The 22,604-nt window shown below is 38.2% G+C and overlaps 1 protein-coding gene across 1 annotated transcript in view; it reads right to left on the bottom strand.

Moving 5' to 3' along the window:
* Nucleotides 1-22,604, bottom strand: part of LOC121300733 (A disintegrin and metalloproteinase with thrombospondin motifs 6) — an 82,219-nt gene that overhangs the window by 47,059 nt on the left and 12,556 nt on the right. The window contains exons 7-9 of the mRNA XM_041229502.1: nt 7,653-7,696; nt 5,553-5,658; nt 3,514-3,660 (exon numbers count right to left, since the gene is read on the bottom strand). Coding sequence (XP_041085436.1) covers nt 3,514-3,660; nt 5,553-5,658; nt 7,653-7,696 — 297 coding nt within the window. The remainder of the gene's footprint in view (nt 1-3,513; nt 3,661-5,552; nt 5,659-7,652; nt 7,697-22,604) is intronic.

The raw sequence follows: 22,604 nt of genomic DNA, 5'->3' as shown, positions 1-22,604 counted from the left end.
AATTGTATAAACTCGGAAATGTTTTGTTGTTTTAATAATAAATAAATAAATAAATAAATAATACATATATAAATTTATGATACTGGTACTTATTTAGCCTGGAAAACCAAGCTTATTAAAACACAGACTATGACGGATTTTGTGTTTAAGAATCAGTGACACTTCTGTTCCTGTCACATTGTACCATTGTGCAGTACGTAAAATAAACCGCTTTGTGGTGCGTTAAAAAAGACAAAAGGTCAGAAATATCAAAGATGGTTGGAAACTGGATTTACCTTGGGTGGCACTGCAGATGAACCTTGTCCTCAGTGTGTCACCTGTAGACTATTTAGGTGTTTTTAAAGTTTGTAGCAATTTCTGTAATATTTTCTACTGAGAAACTAGTGTCATGTTTATCAAAATTTAAAGAAGTGACGTTAATAGGATCCATTTTACAAAAAGTACCAGGTATGTGGTTTTTCTTTTTTTTTTTTTGGTTGTTTTTTTTTAATTGGAATTAGGTTTGGTGTGCTATGCTATCTGTACACAGGATAAGGAATTTGGGCAAATACTTTAATACAAATTCCAGTATTGGCAAATGCTGGAATTTAGTTCAATACTTCACTGTGATTGGTTCTGATGTGTGATTTATAATTCTCGCACATATCAGATGTAAAGTAACTAGAATAATTAAGCTGTACATTTTATTGTAGACAACTATTTGCTGTTTACCATTTACAGTGAACTGTGTTACAGAGGTCTTGAACAATCACAGCCAGTTTAATGACCAGCAATAACAAATCTTAAACTAGCAGCATCCGCTGAAAACACACACAGCCTATCTCCCTGACCACCTCAAAACAGGGCATAATGGGCAGAAAATAATATGTGTCAGCGTGCGGACAGAGAAGCTAGAGAAGATTCAATGCATTTACTTGGGCCATGACTTTGCAAAGCAAGAGGCTGTCCCATTAGAACACTGTAGACATGGCTTTCATTGTTGCTTTAGATAGTGTCAGATTTGTTTACCTTTACAACCAATGTTCTGTTTTTTTTTCATTTGCAGATAATCATCAGGAAATAGAAGCCTAAGAGCTTCAGCAGTCCTTCACTCTCACAAGAACACCGCTATTAGAAGTCTAACTGGTTTAATTACTAGGCAAATTCAGTGAAAAAAAACTGAAACGGCTGGGTGAAATGAGTGTAATGCCCCAAGGAGAAGTGAAATGCAATTACAGTATTTGACTTTGGCTCTGTTTGTTTTTGTTGCTGATGTTTGCTTATCTAATCCCTTTTCCTGGCTCTCAATATCCCCACAACAGAAAAGAATATCCCTGTAGCTATCCTAGTCTGAGACATCTCCTGGCTTTCCATTCCAGCACAAAAAAATATTTGTTTATTGGGGCTAGGTGGAGGCAACATTTCCTGGACATTAAAACAAGCTAAATTAAAAGCAGACTGCCGTAATCTTCTCACATACACAAATTAGTACTCATGTACAGCATCTCTGCTTATTTATCAGCAAGTACTGGTTAATGGCATATTTCGAATAAACCCAATTAATTTAAAGATAGTACTTCAAAGATACACTACTTCCACAATAATAAAATATACAGAGACAATGGCAAAGAAGCCATGGCTTGCTGAGGTCAGTTTGGCAGTTGAGTTGAGTTAAAAAACAGAAGCACATCCTTGAGTTTTGACTCAGCACTGTGCACTATAATCTGGACTAGCTGTATGGCTTTATAACAGCATGCGTTTCATATTCAACCCATTCTTTGTTTCGCCCCTTTAACAACCACAACAACCATCACTTCCCTGTAGGACTGCAGAGGCTCTTCAAATAAACAAGCAATGCTCAAGAATAAACAAGGTCTGCCAAAATCCTGCATTTGCTAAAGCAATCTCTGTGGCTGAGAGAGCTCAACACTATATTGCCTGGATTCCTTCAAAAAATAAATAAAACAAACTGGGTAGATCCTACCCGTCTCCACTAAAGAAAAGAAACTTCAGCCCAGCAGACAAACATTTCAAGAAGGCGTCACTTTCAACGTCAGTGATGCCTTCCATTGCGAGCCGCCTAGCTTTGGTTTACAGCAATCTCACATTGCTAAAGTTCACTTTTAACAGATGCAGTGTGCCTGTTTCTTAATTACAATGCATAGAACCATTTTACTTAACCACTGTCAAACCTTCAGTTTAAAGGGGAGGTCTCATTTAGATAGTATTTATCTGGGCTGAATTCTGCACACCTCTTAATAATGCATGCACTTCTTTCTAACCAGGTAAGCACCTTGTGCTTTCACTTTGTGTAAACTTAAAATGTACAGCCCCTAATGAGTACTGGCTCTCTCTGCTGGCTGAGTAAGAGCCATGCACTTTCTTCCCAGAAACCTCCTGGAAAATTATGTTGTAAAGCAGTCAAGAGATATGTGCACAATATAGTCACCAGCAGCTTAATCCAAGAGAGGCATGTTAAAGTAGACCAAAGGGGTCATTCCTGAGCCCCTGCAGCTGTGATCAGCTGTGATATGTAAAAATTGCAGCTCAGCCCGGGTATAAAGGCCCATTGAAAAGCACTGGGTCCACATAATTTCAGCAAAAACATTTTAAAACACAGATTAAAAAATCTAATTTGGGTCTTAAGACCATCTGAATTCATGAAAAGAGAACTAAATTAAATTAAGTTGTCACAGTTCAAGATTCCACACTGGTTTTGCTGCTGGCTTTTCTATGCAGCCTTCTGAGTTTCTGTTTTAATGCAACATCATTTTGAGTGCAGGTCCCAGAGTCTTTATTTTAGGTTTAACACTTAGCTTAAAGCTGATGACATAACTGTTTGTTTGATAGGGAAGCATTGAATCATATGTTAATCACTAATCACTTATCAGTGATCCAACATGGAACCTAACGTGACCATGTTTACCTAAAGAACATCTTTCACTAAGTACTGTACAGCAAAGATAAAGGTGCCGTAATCTGCAGCATATTTTTGACAATCACATATTAGAAAACAAAAAAAACTAATTTTGACCCACCCTAGCACATAAGGCTTAATAAAGTGTGAAATGTGCCGTATTTAGGCACTTTTTTACACAGAGAATTGTGAGGGTCTGGAATCAACTCCCCAGTAATGTTGTTGAAGCTGACACCCTGGGATCCTTCAAGAAGCTGCTTGATGAGATTCTGGGATCAATAAGCTACTAACAACCAAACGAGCAAGATGGGCCGAATGGCCTCCTCTCATTTGTAAACTTTCTTATGTTCTTATGTTCTAGACCATTCCGGGACAACTTTGCCCTTGCCTCAAAGTATTCTCTGAACCTAGCATCTGTATTTAAAGTATTAGCACAGATACTTCACTTTACCGCAAACCCTCACCTTAATACTCCCTGTTTAGGTTGGCAATCTGGTGAGGAGAATGCTGATACTAAAACTGAAGCACTAAAGACAAACAAGCACCTTGCTCACCCTTAAAAAAGGGAGCAGTGTTTGAGCCCGCTGCTCCCAGCCCTCTCCCACTGAGGCACTTACTCGAGGAAGCTGGTGATGTAGTCCTTGCTGCACGCTGACCAGGAGAAGGGGTTGGTGTTGGCTGTAATGTGAGCCGCCATGAGCTTTGCTGCTTCGTGACCTTTGGTCCCACATGAGTTTCCAATTCCATCGTGGTTCATGCCGAAACTGTCAGGGAAAGCAAAGGACTACATTAACCCCACTGTGCAACCCGGCACTATAATGCATCAGTCCAATGTGGATGAAAAATGTTACTCAATATATCCTTCTCTACATGCCCATTGACCCCCCCCCCCCCCCCCCCCCCCCCACACACACACACACACACACACACATACATGCGTGCACCCTAAATAAATGGGTCACATTTTTCTGATCCAAACGAAAGAAAAAGGACTTTTGCAACAGCTGTTCATAGCTGGATAAGGACAAAGGTCATAGGTTGTCTATGCCGATTGCTTCTCTAGAGGCACTGGAAGGTCATAATTACTGCTTGATGACTGGTTGTCAAAAAGCATGATTATGGGTTGCTTCGCGGCCGCGTCAAAAGCTGGGAGAAAGGGGTTACCCACTATATAAATCAGAACGTGAGAATGCAGGACTTCTAAATTAACCCCCAGTTCTCCTATTAAGGGGACATTCTTCTTATACAATGTCACCCAATTCTCTCTGCAGCCCTGCAGCTACATATCAGTAATAAAATGAGTTACAGCACAGACACAATGGTCTATGCTGGTACTTGCTTTGGCTGCCGATTATCTGTAGCTCACAAGTGATGTAGGCAGAGCTGGTATTTCAATTCTGGGCCTGATACTAGAACACTATACCCAATTTTCTAATTCTCTAAATACACTTTCATATTTATTGTAGTAAAATATATACTGTAATGCGTATTGAAAAGAGGCTTCCAGCCACACAAAAACACAAATCCGTTTTAATGCATCTAACATATCTAACCACATCATACAGCTTCAACTTGTTTTTCCAAGACTGACATTTCTGATATTTTACTCTAGTTCGGCAATATATCACTACAGCTGAAATCTCTATTTTTTTATTTTTTTTACATTTTTTACAGCAATGTATGTTTTTACACAAGTTCCTTAGAACAGAGGCAGATAAAACACATAATTAAAGAAACTGACATTTTCTTGAACTCCTTGGAAAGTGGATATACGGACAAATACATCCTAATTATTTTTCTTCACACATGACAAATGCACGAGGCAGTTATGCACTTTCACTCTTTCTTGCAAAATAAAACCCTGCAATTTGATGACACTGGCAAGAGGTAGCAAACAATATGTAATGCAATCCCAGCTTCACCCAAATTAGGAAACCAACTATAAAGACTGTCATGTACACATAGATAGAGAGACTGGCAAGAGACAGACAGGTGCACTATATAAGCATGGCCGAAATAATCAGTAGCCAAATTAGATACACTATTAGGTATTAGAAGATTGAAGTTCAAATGTATTAAAAAGTTATCCATAATTGTTTATTATACTGAGATAAGATAAATCTACCACAAATTAATTACTTTACTACAATGAAGAAAGATTTTTAGACAAACTTTAAAGAAAATACTGTAGTAAGTTCTACTGTTTTGCCTTAATTGTTTTAACTGCAGTGATATTAAACAAAAGCTGTTCTTTTATATATATATATATATATATATATATATATATATATATATATATATATATATATATATATATATAATATATATATATATAATATATAATATATATATATGTTTTACTTTTGGTACTGCTACTACAGTGTAGTATATGAGTACATGAGTTGGTCACTGTAGACCCATACTTGCTAATGCAAGCAGAAGCCCAAGGCTGGGAACAGTGACCTGAAATTTTTGGTATTCCTCTTGAAGAACACTAATGTACAAAAGTGAATGCAGGTAGTTGTATGTCTCCCCACGCACCCTCCCACCACATCCCCTCTAGTGAACCAAAGAATTCCCAAACGGACACTGCGTCCATTCAGTTATAAATAAATACTGTCGATTTTGTAGGAGCCGTTGGTTTGAGCTCACTCACTTGTGGCCGATCTCGTGTGCAATGGTGAAAGCTGAACCCAGCCCAATGTCTTCATTAATGCTGCAGCTTCTTTCAGGCTCACACATTCCAGCCACAGAGGCCAAGCCTGGATAAACAGGAGGAGACATAAAGGGTCAAGCCAAGGTGTTTCAGAATTAAAAGCCCCAGTTATAAATGTCTGGATTCTTTTTATACCCTCCCTGCACAGAAGGAAGAGTTGGCAAAAGGTTAACTTTCTAAGTCATTTGCAAAATCACTGGGGGGAATTTCACTTTGCCGGCTAGACATTAATATTTTTTGAACTACAGTCGTTGCTGGAAAATGTCTAGACTAGGGGTTAGATTTATAAATTTTACTTCTGGTAACTTGGGACCACCTAGTAACTTGAGCCAGAGCTGGGATTTAAAGAAAACGTTTTCTTTTTTCTTTTTTTTTTTTTTTTTTTTTTTACCGTTCATGAGTCTGCTTTAGCGTTATAAAAAAAATGTTTCTGTTGTTAATTCAGCAACAATTAACAGTGCTTGGGTGAAGATTGTAATAAAACAGATAGCCCCATCATCTTTTATTCTTGTTTACTGAAGTGATTTGCTACTGGTAACCATTTTTTATTGTTTTAGGTTTTTTTTTTTTGGAACCTGTTGATTGTTACCAGTGTAAAACAGCATTGCTACAGAATTATTCATTATTAGCATTTCACTTCCACTGGTGGCTTAGCCTTAACAACATGGTTTAAGAAATAAGTTGTCAGTTACTTTAGTGATTGAATCAGTCACTTTACTGCTAAGCAGGAAAGTCTGTTGTGAAACCAGCAGCCTTGACTATTGAAATCAGTTGTTTGAAGCTGCTGCAAGCTGCTGGACTTTTACAAATAGGGACTACTTTCAATAAGATGTTGGGTTTTTTTGTTAATAAGAGGTTTGGAAGAAGTTAATGTCCTTGGATAACCCTCAGGCATGGGGCTTTGCACACCGGCCACAGATTGGGCAAGGAACACAACTTGTGGAAAATCTAGGACGCTCAGCAGATGCCTGTGTGACTAAACCCACCAGCAGGATTTGACAAATGTAGCCTTGCCTGTCAAGCCACCCCTGGAGTAACAATATTACTTTCAGGAGGGCCTCTATCAGATCATTCCTTTATTGTTGATTTCACAGCCTGATATGCACAGAAACAACTTTTTTATTTGCCAACGAGGCTGCTTTTGTTTTTTTGGGGAGAGACTCGAGTACAATGGAGACGGACTGTACGGAAATGAGCCCTGAGCTCCCACCTGTAATTACTGACTGCTAGGTCTGAACCATTCAGCAGGCAGGATTTTTGTCGTTGTTGTTGTTTTCCTGCAAAGACCCAGGAGTGTTTCACATCATTTAATCTTTTAATGACCCTCAAAAATGCAAAGGTTGCATTTAACCTTTTAACTTTTCTTTAGGAAAACCAATCAGATCAATGCTCTGGGATTCAGGGAAAGATGTGGACTGGGAGATCAGTTTTGAAATCCAGTTGTGATAGATCTTGAATTAATCATTATGACATGATTGCTAAGTACAGTTTGATGAATGGGTAGTATTTGAATATGCCAAGGCATATACAGCAGCACTGGCCTTGGGTCAGCACTACTGTTGCTGTCATTGCACTGTACCACTGTTATTGGTAAAGTGAGGCAGTATGGCCTTGTTTTGACAGCGGGAGGGAGGAGGGAGGCGGTGAGGGTCCCTGAATCCCAGCTTAGAGTGGGATTCAGAAACTCTCAACAGTGGCTTGAATAGGTGAGTCTCCACACAGGGCAAATTGATTTTTCCTTGCAACTAAAATTTTGCACAAATGAAGCAAAACCCACTGGAATCAAGAATTCACAACAAATGTATTACAATTAATTACAGTAATAAATGCTTTCTATTCCCTTCTAGCCATGTAGTTTAAAATGATTAATTACTTCACTGTTGTTTTACATATTTTTAAAGAGAAGAATACATGTAGTGGCTGTACTGTTAAATACGATGCTTTCTTAGCTTTGGGACACACATTAAAATAATTTAAATTGCTGTGTGATTTTGGTCTGCCAGTCTTTTGATATCTCTTTGAGCGATCTTTCACACTTACCCAGAGTCCCACATGGTTTGTTTTTGTAAGTGCAGATGTCATATCTGTAAAGGACGGAAAAACAAAAACACATTAAAAACAAATCTCACCCCTGCTTGTTTTAAAGGGGAGTTGAACCCTGTGCTCTGTTTCCTGATACACCCCTCACTGTCAGGCCCTGAACGGTATCATTATGTGCAGCCAGCTGGCGTGGCAGCATTTCTCACATTTCCAGCCCTCTGTAAACGGCAGGTAGAAGTGTCCTGGCAGAGCCGTGGCCTCAGGCTAGTGGGACACCTGCCAGTTTTGAAAATAATCAATAAGGTTAAAGTGGATCTTTGTAATTGCTGCCTCACTAAAGCACTTTCCTGGAACGCTGAAGAGGTTACAGCAGTGGTGTGTGCGTGCCACTAAAAACTGTCTCCCTTCACTGGCTCTTTGGCACTTCTAATCCTAGGTGAACGTTACATGGATACATACAAAGCAGTTTTGTTTTAAAAGTAGGAATAATTGTGTAATATCCAATTTGCAATTACTGTAATGCTAAATTAGAAGTAACAATTGTGAAAAAAATGGGACCACACATACACAACAAGTTAGGTATTGGCTATACTTAACAAAGCATGTATCATGTTGTTCCTACATAAGAAAAAAAAACAACACAATGCCCAACAGGTGTTGGACTTATTGGCACTGTGGTTAGGGATGAAGACTATGAGCTATGAGATCCTGTAGTTGGAAACAAGCTAACTGTGTTCACATATAAACAGATGTGTCCCTAGTAAGACATTTACTTCTAAAGTTGATATTGTGCATGCAAACCCTATATATGCTATTTTTGCAATCAAAACAAAACTAATTTTTCCCAAAGCTGAACGGTATACAGTGCCTATAGTAAGTATTCACCCCCCTTGGACGTTTCACAGTTTGCTGTGTTACAACCTGAAATTTTGATCCATTTAAATGGGATTTTTTTTTCCTTTGATTTACATAACCTACTCAGCACTTTGAAGAGGCAAGAAATTTTTTTATTTTGAAACAACAGTTAATGAAAAATAAAAAAAATGAAATGTATTGGTTAAATGTATTCACCCCCCTGAATCACTACTTAGTAGAACCACCTTTGGCAGCAATTACAGCTATGAGTCTTTTGAGGTAAGGATCTACCAGGTTTGCACATCTGGATCGTGCAATATTCTCCCATTCTTCTTGGTAAAGTTGTTCAAGCTCTGTCAAATTGGATGAAGATCGTTGGTGGACAGCAGTCTTCAAGTCTTGCCACAGATTCTCATTTGAATTCGTCCGGGCTTTGACTGGGCCACTCTAGGACATTCACTTTCTTGTTTTTAAGCCACTCCAGTGTCGTTTTGGCTGTGTGCTTAGGGTCATTGTCCTGCTGAAAGGTGAATCTCCGTCCCAGTCTTAGGTCTTTTGTAGACTGAAGCAGGTTTTCTCAAGGACTGAAGCAGGCTTTTTCAAGGATTTGCCTGTATTTAGCTCCATCCATTTTTCCCTCTACCCTGACAAGCTTCCCAGTACCTACCAATGAAAAGCATCCCCATACCATGAAGCTGCCACCACGATGCTTTACAGTAGGGATGGTGTTACCTGGGTGATGTGCTGTGTTGGGTTTGCGCCAGACATAACGCCTTGCATTTAGGCCAAATAGTTCAATTTTTGTTTCATCAGACCACATAATCTTTTGCCACATCTTTTCAGAGTCTCCCATATGCCTTTTTGCAAATTCCAAGTGGGATTTTACATGGGCTTTTTTCAGAAATGGCTTCCTACTTGTCACTCTTCCATACAGGCCAGATTTGTGGATTACCTCAGCTATTGTTGACACATGGACAGTTTCTCCCATCTCAGCCAAGGAGCACTGTAGGTCTTTCAGAGCTGTCATTGGCCTCTTGGTGACTTCTCTGACCAATGCCCTTCTTACCAGGCTGCTCAGTTTGGGAGGACGGTCTGCTCTAACCAGATTCTGGGTGGTGCCGCATACCTTCCATTTCTTAATGATCGACTTGACTATGCTCCAAGGGATATTCAAAGCCTTTGAAATCTTTTTATACCCCTCTCCAGATATGTGCCTTTCCACAACTTTATCCCGGAGTTGTTCTGAAAGCTCCTTGGTCTTCATGGTAGTATCTTTGCTTTGAATGCACTACCCAAATGTGGGACCTTACAGAGACAGGTGTATTTAATCTGAAATCATGTGAACCACTTTTATTGCACACAGATGGACTCCATTTAACTTACTGTGTGAATTCTGAAGGCAATTGGTTGCACCTGATCTTATTTAGGAGTGTCATAGCAAAGGGAGTGAATACTTATCTAATGAAGACTTTTCAGGTTTTTATTTTTAATTGATTTATTTTTTCACCCCATTTTTTCACACATTGAAAGTGTTGAGTAGGTTGTGTAAATCAAAGGGAAAAAAATCCCATTTAATTGCATCAAGATTTCACGTTGTAACACAACAAACTGTGAAAACATCCAAGGGGCGTGAATACTTCCTATAGACACTGTATATGACAATAACAGAGACTCGATCTTGTTAAGTACTTCTTTTTCTCATTGTAAATTGAGTATGCCTCTCTTCCTGTGGATTCACACACTGACATGCCAGAAAGATGCAAAAATAAACAGCTAATACAAAATTGCTGTTTGCATTTCCAATCTGTGAGTGTCCCATTCCCTGAAGCTTGGATCTCTTGGCCCTATTACTAGGGCTGGAAAAACAGACAGATAAAACATTCTTACTTGCATTTTGATACAAATTAAATTCCATACATTTTTGTAATTAAAAGAAGGACTCCTGATTCATGTTTTCTTTAATCCCAAATTAGCCTCTACAAGAGATTGCACCCCTACTCTTCCTCTACATTTGCTCCTCTCTCAGCCCCTGGGTTCATTGGAACTTGAAAAGAAATTAGAACGTAGAAGACCAAAAAACAATGACAACTTAGTGCTGTTTGATTGCACTTTTTAAATTTGGAATCCTCAACAGCAAGAACACAAAACACTGAAAGGGGCTATAGTAACCTTAGAAGAAAACACACACTTGCACAAGACATTTAGTTATCAGCTATAACTGGAAACTCATTTAAAAATGACATTAAATGATGCCTGTCCAGGAAAACTTTAGGAGAGCGGAGTTACAAATGATAGCTCTAATTGATATGACAGTAACAAACAGTATGTTCAAGGTTACACACATGTGCAAAGTCATTTAAACAATATGTTGAAAAATGTGCTGGCAAAAGGTATAAGACAGTGTTTTACACACTGGGTCACTATAATAGACGTTGATGTCTTTCAGATGTCAGAATCATCTGCTGACATAATTTTCCCATTAGTCAACAGGCACTTTTTACTGCAAAATACAAACAAACAGCCTGGTATATATAAAAAGTAAATAAACATGCAGGCTCTGGTCCAGCTGTCCCTGGGCTCAAAATATTAGCAATTTGTAAGACCAGTTGTTTCCATTCTGGAAACTGGTGAAACCATCAGTGCCGAATGGAGAGCACTGAAAGATTCATTTTCCACGGGGGGATACACCTACATTAAGCAGTGGTACAGGAACTGTGAACACACATGGGAGTGGTTGAGAGCCTGTTACAACAGCTTGGCAAGACACGATCACAAAACGTCTGGAAAATGCGCGCAGAAGATGTCACTGCAACCTTGTAAAATTAAAAAAAAAAAAAAAAAAAAAAAAAAGATCAGAAAGTATTTGTATTTGGGAGTAAGCCTACAGATTTGTTCTTCTCAACTGGTGATGAGGTCAGTACGTTTAAACACGGATAGAGATTTAAAAAAAAACCTAGAGACTGAGCAAGTAACAGCAAGGGAATGTACAGTGTGAGCTTCCACATACCAGTTCTTATGCCCGTGTGCAGCTGCTGTTTCAATCCAGTCACTGCCCCCATCCTGGGAAAATGCTTCCAATGCTGCTCATCATTAGTGGCAACCCCAACAGTGTGGATTGAGGACGCCACAACTCATTTCATATAGACCAAGCAGACTTCAAACTGAAATTATTTTCAGATCATTACTGACCTGATTTACCCTCCCCCTCCCCAAAAGTGACTCCTAATATTGTGTTCTAGGTAGTGTAGTCCAGAGATGGAAAAAGAGGAAATCTGGCAGTACATTTTGTAAACGCTTTATTTATTTTGCATATTTTACATGTTTTGCCTCTTTGTAAGTAGCCTGCAAATATAAAGCATTGGTACCATAAAAAAGTAGCTCACCATGATCCAAATTCAGGTAGAAATATCACTAACAGCCATACATATGATAAGACTCTGTCTCCACACAGTAAAGCCACATATTCAGAAACTCTCAATATCTTGTGAATATTGCTGTTACCAAGTGGTTCTGTTTTGTATGTAAAAATGTACACATGAATCCAGACTAACTGATGGACAGTTAAAATACCACATGAAAACAGTCAAATGTCCTCTTTTTTTCCTAACAGCTGTTTTATAACCAAAAAGTTGGAAATGTTTTTCAGTTTTGAAACTCGTCTCTATGTTTTTAGTTCAAGGCTAAAGCAAGTAGTGGAAGAAAAATCAGTACAGCCATCCAGACATAATGCTAAGTATGACCAAGCTCTGATGCAACCTTAGCAAATAAAGCCTTTCTTTTGAAATGAACCACATTCTGAACCCTCTTGCTTCAATATAGTGTAACGCATCATAGATTGTATTAGACAAGATGAAAGCCAGATAGCTGAATACTGTATGTGTCTACTGGACAGAAAAAAAAGTGAATTTGTATTTCATGACTGAGGGCCTTATTTTGAAGCAATTGCAAAAGCAAATTTTCAGAAAAATAAAGTAGCAATAATAATTTAAGTGCTCCTCCCAGCAGCTGTTGTTTCCTGATGCACTGTTTCAATTGCCTTTGTACCTGGTTTAAAACAGGACCCTGGGAGTATATGGTACTAGACCTAACTAACTTATATACATTTAGACAAGTGAGACAAAATCTATTTTAATGGTGTTAGGTTATTTAGCAAGTTGGTTTCATGATACATTATGATATCTGGCTCAATGATCCATCTACAGTAACTGCTGGAAGAGATTTGTATGTAGCTGTTTGGTGATGCTGACTTTTCACTGACCTTTAAGGCCCACTACCAGCTATGCTTACAGGCGCGACAGCAATCCATCGTGCCCAAGGTAAAATGCATCATGACATCAGCTCATTGAACTGCTGGAGTAACCTGTGGTCTTCAGAATAATAAAATATCCTCACCTGGGCCTGGTCCAAAACAAAAGCGTGGACTTGTGTGATGGGCCAAATTAAAGCCAAAAATGGAGTTTGGACAGTGCACCAATGGCATATTTGATATCAATTCAGACAAAGAGTAAGTTTTAGTAAGTCACTATTTCCATCACAGTAAGAAGATTTTAGAGCCTATTAACATTTTTACATCTACAAGAATCACAGAAAATAGCCTCAGACGATAAGTAGTGTAATAAGAATAAACAATAATGCAGTGTTTTATTTTAATGTTTTCCAGATGTAATTTGTGTAATGATGGATCCAGCGCCAATGGAATGGCAGACTAGGATAAGGTCAGGCCAGGAGTTTTTCCATTGCACCCCAACCTCATTGCCATCAAAAGAATATTCTAAATAATAAACCTGTGTGTGAAAATACAAAGGAAACAGACTATCAGAGGATTTGGAAGAACACAGTGAACACAGAACATGTTTATCATGCATGTCCTGATTCAAACTATATTCAACCCAGACTAACTTCAATGGGGCATTCTTCTGCAACAAAGGAATTTCCCTAAATGTGTACAGAGATTGAAAATCCACAATCATGTCTTTTTTTGTATTCACAAGGAGATTTATAAACCAATAAACCAATTGTGAAACAAACCCCCACCAGAAAGCCTAATATAAAAGGTTGCTGTGCTTTTAAGGCACATCATCCTTACAATTGGATGAGTAATCCCATTAGCTGGAAGGTTTTTAATCTATTAAAACTTGATGGGCATACCAAATTAACTTTTAGTTGTGTGGCTGACATCCAAAAAAGTTGTCTTGAAATGGCCTCAGTCTAATTCCTTATATAATTCTATTTATTTTGATTTGCTTTTCAATTTCCACAAAATTCATCATCTGATTACTGTGTTACAAACAAAACAATAATATTGTTTACAGAAGAACTACAATGCGCTTTTCATAAGCCAGTGATACTGCACTCAGTGAATGCTGTTGGATTTTCAACAATGCCACAGGGTGTTCATGTAGAAAAATATGAATGTACAGGGATGCAAATAAACTGTAGGTAAAACAAATAAAATATATGTCAGTAAAAAAGGAGCAATGAAGGTATACTGCAGTGTGATGGAAATGACTTATCAGTCTGTACATAACTTTTGTGTTATTTGAAGTGATAAATACCATGCTTGGTTACAAGGGATGTAATGAAAATGTTAGACTAACCCAGGGATTCCATTTTAATTATGATACCTAAATCCTTTTTTTTTTTTTTTTAAAGTACCAAATACAGAGTTATCATAGAGTATATTCCTGATAGTCCACTAATGAAGGACATCAACTTTCTTCCCTTCCAGTGATCTGAACCAAGCACCTCACTCAGCACATTGCAATACTATCTTCTAAACACTGCACTCTAAAACTTGAATCTCTGAAAGGAATCTAAACTTGCAGGACAGCAAAATGTGAGTGATTTTATGTTAACTATCCTGGGTAGGGAGAACTGGAATCTATGAAATCCAGAATAGCTGAGTCAGCAACATCTGCTGAACTATGAACACCACTGACTAATAATTATAAACAGAAAAGGGATGGCAACCTGCATGCTGAATTTCACTATTTTAACTGATGGGCCTATTTCAACTTTTCTCATTTTATTTTTTTGTTTAATGGCCCATCAGTCGTGCCCCTTCAAGCTCCTATAACTGGCTTGGCTAACACTGGCTTGGCGAATGCAAGCCAAGAGGTACAAGTTTGTCTTCATGGTTCTAAGTTAATTGTTTATAAATTCTACAACGTGTGATCCCTGGAGCCTGGAGGTCACTTGAGGGAGTACATTGTGATGATGTTGACTGATAGACTGGTTTGTTTGAGCTTTATTATCTTGTCCCTGGAAGTTGACCATTATCTTATCAGAAATCATGTTTGAGTGACCACAAGCTACCCTGAGACCAGTACTTTAGGAGGCCCCTTGGCAGAAGCTGACACCTGACAGAGGGCTCACATTCCTGAAGAACAGCTGTTCTCCTCTATGGCAATACAGAGCGGCATTCCTCACATCCTCACAAATATAAAGCTCTGAACATAAACTCAAAACATTACTGCAGTGTGTACATTTGTCACCTGGTTACTATGCCTTTTTATACGTCACATAACTTCCTAATGTAGTTTAGTTTTAGCTCAAGTAACTGGCAGACTATTTCCTGACTATTACCTGAACTGTGCTCAGTACAGTAAGAATGAGGAGGTTCGTAGCAAAAGCTGAGGACCCACAAATAATATTGTCCCTCATGCAATATTTTATTGTCAGAATAAGGTTAACATTTGTCATTGCAGCAGGTTTATCTGTCACGGCACCTAACTGCCCCAACCTTAGAAGAGTTTCCGTTTGTCAAATCTAAATGTGCCCACGCTTACTGTAAACCTGTTTGGTTGGTCAATTTAGTCTGATCAGTTACAATAAGTAAGGTTGCTTCTTCAGCTTTGGAGACTTAAATATTACAGCAGTCTATCTAACCGGTAATGACCGCTGTGTCAGACAATGGTTAATGGTTAACTTGACCACAATATACATTTTTATAAGGTGCAGTATCCATTTTTCAAAAACTTATTAAGCCATGGCTTAATTAAGGACATGGTTTTAACATCAGTGTTATTTATGAGCTAATTAGCAATTAAAAGCGTTATTGATATTCAGGTCCACACAGTCTGAAAAAGGTCTGCAATGTGAGCTAAAGATCAGAACCTTGGCACAAAACGTTCACGCTTGTAGACAGTAATAATATATACAATGTACAAATTAATGGTCTCCCAAGCCCTGTAGTTTTCTAATTGTGAAACCTAGCTCGGTGCAGTTTCAAAGTCCTTTTTTAATGTTCTATTTAATGAATGTCAAGGGCTGAGAAATGTGCTGGAAATTCCTTCTTATGAAGGACAAAAAAAAAAAAAAATTACAACACCACAGGACATGTAATGAAATGGAAATTCAGCTCATGAGTCTTGGAAAGTTCCTCACGTTGACAGGCGCTGCTTATCAAAGGGTGAAGGCTTTTCAGGGTAGACAATATATTTTTTATTATCAGTTTAAAGGGAAAAATGAAACCGTCCCGGATTCATATGTTCCTTTCCATCTCTGGAACAGTCCTATCTAACTTTAACAGCCTCCCATTAAATCTCATGAACCATATCCTGCAGTTAATGGCCTGTTAAGATTTTAAAGCTTCTGTACTTCAACTATAAATCCCTTCCCTCTTGTGCAGCTGGAAAGACACACTTACCTAGGCAGACCTGCCGCTTTAAATGAAATGTGAATTGTTCCAGTCAGCTGAGAGAGTTTAGCAACCTCATTTTCCATGGCTAAAGATCTGTGTTAGTAGCAACGCATCACTGCCCACAGTGCATTGGAGTAAAGCAACCGGATTAAATAGTTAAACTGTGCTTTTAAATTTAGAATAGCTAATTTGACAGCTGCATTATGCTCACCTGACAACTCAATAGTAAACATGTGAAAGGCTGACATATATATATATATATATATATATATATATATATATATATATATATATATATATATATATATATATATATAGACACACACACACACACAGTGTATATTACAGTATATAAAAATTCAACAGCTATAATGTCAGTCCTTTGGTAGTCATGTCGTTAGCTGAAACCATAAACAATTGTAGGACTTGTCACTCAGAAACAACTACATATTACATTCAATTAACCTTCATTCCTGGCCAATTGTCTCTGTTGTGTGCTATGAACAGCAAATCTGATTCCTTGAAGTAAAACATCTTGTCAGTCAAACTCCTGAAGAAGGACCATTCACTACCCTTCAGTCAGCAGCACTCAGGATTAATGTGGTCGGTTTTTCCACTCAAGGGATTAGGTTGGTATTCCATTACCACCTCTAAAACCTTTTCATTATGTGTATATACACACAAATACATATATATAATGTGACATGATATTCTGCAAATCAGTGCAGCAGTTTGGCTACAATATATAGCTACTGGTTGTTCCTGTCTGTTATCAATTAGTCAAACTGCAAATACATTTAGATGGTAGTGTAAACTGCATTCTCAGTTCCCCGTTATGCTTTTGTTATCCAGGATTTAACTACAAAGGGTAGGCTTTTAAATTGAGAAAGGAAATTCAATACATACAACACATACAGAGACAGCTGGACAGACATATATAGACTATACAAAGAGACTGACAGAGATGTTTAAAGCGATACGCTCAAGTGGTCTTCTAGTTCATATCAATGAAGGCAATACCTGGCTGGGCAGCACCAGTACACCTGTGTCTTCTCGGTTCCCCTACTGGTGGACAGCCATTACTAACCAAAGTCAAGCCAAACCAGACCTAATGGAGCATGTATGTTTATGACCACCTTTACAAGATAGTATGGTGTATACTATCATATATATATATAAAAAATGTCCTTAGAAGTAAAGTGTCCAAGAGGTAATCATCTATAAAATACATTCTTCATTTTACCAGTTAGGACAACCTGAGAACAGAAAGTAATTTACAGCAGTGACCTGGGGAATAAGGAAGGGTATGACAGCAGGGTTTCATCTGCGTCCATTTTTTTATCTAATGTAATCTCAAATGTAATCTCAAATGCTCTTCAATTTCCCTTTAAATCTTTTAGGGCTTTCAGTCCTTCATGACAAAAAAAAGAGATGCAATTCACTGCATAGCCTGAACATTCCTCTGCCTTTTCAGTAGCAGCTCTTCAGCTTAGCATTAAGTAGAAAGGATGAACAGTAAGGTCTTGTTTTGAAAGAATTTGCATTGCACGCCTAAACCAATTTGAAAACATACAATTTGCGAAGTTTACAAAGCCTTCTTTTCAACAGAATTACAGTGCGTTTAGAGGAGGGATCAGGACCTTTAAGAAACTCTGAATCACTTGCATTGCATCTGCTGATTAGCTCATCAAGTAGATCCTGAATAATAATAATGATGATTTAAAAAAACAACAACAACTTCCCCTTTCCCTTTGTAATTTCTTTCCAGGGTATCATTAGTCATAAATGAAAGACATACACAGTATAAACTTTCACACAGTTAAGAATCGCTTACAAAAACTGTCTGAAATTTCCACTCCTTTAGAAGTATGTTATTCCTCCATTTCAAAGCACTTATCCTAGGCACATTCGCTTCTTGGGCGATGAGTCTTTTAACAAAAGCTTTCTAGTACTGTCACCAACTTTTAGGCATCTGCATGTTTTCAAGGAATTGTTAAAAAGCATTTGGCAACTTCTGTAATTTTTTTTTTTTTTTTTTATCCACTAAGCTTCTTGTGAAAGACTTATTTGGACTTGTTTTATAACATCATACCAACTAAGTGTTATCATCTTGTAATTAAACAAAACAACACACCTTTGGTTAGTTCCCAGAGTTTCTCTTTTTTAATTTAATAAGACAAGCAATTGCATTTGGCCCAGTTTTCTCCAAGCTAGTTTAAAACGACTCCAAGCCCAATCCTTCTCATGTTCGACTGGATCTTACTCTTGAGTTCTTTGAGATGGTGTTCATATTTATTCATCCAATCCAACATCTAAGCATACCAGGATGGTTCACAAGCAAAGGTAGCTTTAAATTGCTTCCCCACCTCTGTGCTAACTTGTTATGTATGGTTCCACCCTTAGAACACTTGTACTGCTTATGTCTGTACCCACACGGATCCATGGCAGTCACAAGCTGTTCTACATCTACGTATTGATATTCTACAAAGATCTATAAAGTGTGTGCTAAGCAAACATGAACAAGATTCTCTCTTTATTAACTGCCAGAAGGAGCCGCTCCTGTTTCAATGTCTCTTCAGTAACCCTGAACTGAATCCCAGGTCAGAGGTCACAGCTAGGGAGCCATTCTTTTGTACAAGAGATCCTGTTTCTCAGGATATGATTAAAAGACAAATGAAAAGTGTAGGGCCACTCAGGGTCATCATTCTTCAAGCAACAAAGCAATAAATGTCAGGGTGTCCCATAAACTACGCTGTCAAGGTTAGTAAAACCTAACTGAAGACCTTCTTGGTCCACTGACCTCTTCATGGTTACATTCTTCTGGGCAGAAAGGTCTTTCAACTTTACAATCATTAACTTTTTAACTTAACCCAGCCAGTAGTTGCTATCGGTGTCAATGCCGGGATGCGGCTACGAGCTGTCTGAAAAGACCCATAATGTTCACACAGTAGTTTCTGGACATATTTTACAATGAGACTTCCTGTTGATGGCAGCACATGGAAAGAGTAAATAGTTCTTACAACACAAGGTCTTGTATCATAACCCCTTAAAGTAATAGAGCAAATTATATATTGTGCACAAGAAAAGGGGCAGCACAAATGTTTGACAAAAAAAAAAAAGGGCCGGTTTGAAGAAATAAATGTTCACGAAGAATTTCCTGTTGATAATTTCCAAGGAATGTATTAGGAACATCAGTACACATAACAGTTGTTATCAATATAAGCTGTGTATTACTCAGTAAAGGCTCATGAAGGATATAATAATGGAAGTCTACCAATAAGAACATGTCTTTAAAATATTGCACAACAGTGAAAACAGCCTATTTTTCCACACAGGCAGATGTGTAATCTTAAGACAAATTGCCCACTACCCACACCCATAGCTGTCTACCATAAACCTCAAAGCACAGGGGTAGGGATATGGAATTAAATCCAGAATCATCACATCTAAAAGACAGAACTCTATCAAGAGGGCTAATGGTCCTTTCACCATTGTTCAGTTCAACAGACATCCATCAAAAAAAATAGGCTCTGTTCACATTCAAATGGATGCTTTCCTCCCACCAATTTAGCACAATATTTTGTACCAGATTTCAGCATATTCAATATGGAGCTTCTGGGAACAGTACCTCCATTCTGTATAGGTTGCGGAAGTGCTACCTGGCAGCAATAGCTCACCAGAAGCATCTAAATTGACTTTTGAACTGACTTAAGCAACACTTGCTGCACAAAGAATGAGGTGTAATGTGCCTGATTGACTGGAAGTAAACAAAGGAAAACTGCAGATTTATTCTCATGACCCAGCAATCAGTAAGACCCAAGTGTAAATGTACTCTAAGTACATAACATTATAGTGAAACTGGAGGGGTTAAAAGTGGTCTCTGCTGGTTGACTCTTTTAGCTCAATCAGTGCTGACATCAGTCCCCTAAATCTGCTGTTTGAATTCTGCCTGTGGCATTGCTCAACTACTATTAGATGCTTAAACTTTATTTTAAATGAATTTACTTTTTTTTTTGTCCTTAGTGCATTTATATGTAAAATAATGTAAAACTGACTATAGAGATCATAGATTAATTGAGACAACTGTGCCCCTTCTGAGATGATTTTCATCTTCGTAGAAGCCGGGATCTAGGCATGTCACAGGCCAGCTGCTGGAAGATAAAACTCGCCTGTGTATTATTGCTGCTGTCAACTCATATCTGCATTAATTCACTGTAATTGCTGTTACTGCTCATGTCAGGCCCTGTTCTTTGTGTTTAGCAGTTTTGTAATGGGAAGAATTAAAGGGACCCTTGAATATTGTTGCCATCCTTGTTTTGTGCCACACAGTCATTAATTGCAGACATCAGTAGTCATGTGATCTTATCAGCTCCCATCAGAAATAACTGGTGTCTACCAGTCTCTCAAACTGTATGCAGTGAATTTGGATGAGCACCTAGCTATATTGTTTTAAAAATATATAAATGATTGTGATGAGTCAAAGGGGTTTCGGTCTGCAATTCAGCCTCCCAACAGTAGAAGGCATCAAACCAACTCGGGACTTCCCTTACCAAGGTCTTGTGACCATGACAAAAGTCATCTTTTTGAGGGGCGACACCTTGGTGAGGGGCGGAAGTATGAGTATGTAAATTCCAGCCACTGGAGTCAAGTGAAATTAAGGATACCTGTCAGTTTGGGATTGGTGATCCACTGACGACCGGGGCGCGGTTTGCATACTAAAGGGAACGTGCTACTGTGTTCGGGGTTGGTCCTGAGGAATAGAGGCGGGGGAAAAAAGGCTGGAGGGAAGTACGTGGGAGTTTGGACTGTGTCACGAATGGAGGCCTTACTAACTTGGCTCTTTTCTGTTTTTATTCCTTTTTGTTTTATTTTTGGATTTAAGCAGAGCGCGAAGAGGACTAAGAGGCTTCCGTTCCTTTATTTTTGATTACTCCAGCACTCCCTCCCTCACATCCTTCTTTATTAAAATCCATTTTTACTCACACGCCTCATAATAATATTAAACATAGCAGTCAGCAAATGCACCTAGACACCTAGCCCTAAGCCATGAAAAGTCAAACTTGTTTAATTGATTGCTCGCTCACAAAATGGGGCGCCCCTTCCTTTAACACATGCTATTTTGTCTACCTGCAGAATAACTCCATTCCTTTCCCCTTCTTGGTGCTGCTTCATAAAACACAAGAAAGAAGAAAAAATGCTAAATGGACTAACTACAGAAATGTAAACATAACTCCGAATCTATCAGTTTTCTTTGTACTAGGAGGCGTATTACAGGAACTTAACAAAACCACTCTCGTCTGTCAATGCCAATCTGCAAAGTCTTTTTTTCAAAAACACAAGAGTTTAGTAAGCTCCAGTTCACCGCAATCACCATTTATATCATGATGAATTCCTCTTTTGGTGTTGGTTCAGGCACAGAACAAGAATTGTAAGGCACTCCTCCTGTTTTTAAGTATACATAAAAGGAGGATGTGTGGTCCAGTGGTTAAAGCTACAGGCTTGTAATTAAGAGGTACCTGGTTCAAATCCCAGCTCAACCACTGACTCATTGTGTGACCCTAAGCAAGTCACTTAACCTTCTTGTGCTCTGTCTTTCAGTTGAGACATTCTTGTAAGTGACTCTGCAGCTGATACATAGTTTGCACACCCTAGTCTTGAATCTTGTAAAATATTTTGTGACAGTAGAACACAATCGGATTTGTCATCCTTTTTCTTTTATTGGCCTAAGCTATTGGCTCTTAAGTCAAAAAGTTAGTCTAGAGACCTGTCTAGGCTGTTGGTTGACCTAAAAAACAGCATTTTCAAATACATAGTTATTACTAAGTTAACCTGTGTTTTAATTTCTGTGGCCAATAATTAGCTTTATATATGAATCCTAAGTAAAATTAAACAACAACCTACACTGGTCTTGACTTATTTTAGTGGCCTTGGTGCCCTCTACAAACTTATTAAACTGAAGGCCATTTTGGCCTTGCTCTTTTTGTTGCCAAAAAGTTTTTGTTTGTTAGGGTCCATATTGATCTGAGTAGGTAAGCAGACTTTAAAAGCCTGGATTAAAATCCAGTTGAAACAAAAATAACTCAAATGGACACCATAGACAAAAAAAAAAAAAAAACAGTTCTCTAATAATCTAAAAGTTTTCATAAGGCCTTGCCTAGATTACATTTTTAATATTTAAGCTATACCACTTATAGAACGATTACATTTTTTCTATGCTAATATGCTCTTCACTTGCTCTCGTGCAAAATTAGGCTACTTTCAATTGAACCCTGCCTGGTTTTCCACACGATCATCTATCCATGTATTCATTTCTATGGTAAGGAAGGACGTGTCCTTTTAAATGATCTTCATTCTTGCAGACAGCAGCAAACAGCAACATAGTTTGAAGTACAAATTATACTGGAAATGAAAAATACTTCAATTCAGCTTTTGAAAAAAAATTATAAAAATGTTCC

Source organism: Polyodon spathula, chromosome 2, assembly GCF_017654505.1.
Source record: "Polyodon spathula isolate WHYD16114869_AA chromosome 2, ASM1765450v1, whole genome shotgun sequence".
In the NCBI taxonomy this organism is placed as follows: domain Eukaryota; kingdom Metazoa; phylum Chordata; class Actinopteri; order Acipenseriformes; family Polyodontidae; genus Polyodon; species Polyodon spathula.
The sequence above is the reverse complement of the archived record's forward strand: the minus strand, read 5'-3'. Positions and strand labels throughout refer to the sequence as shown.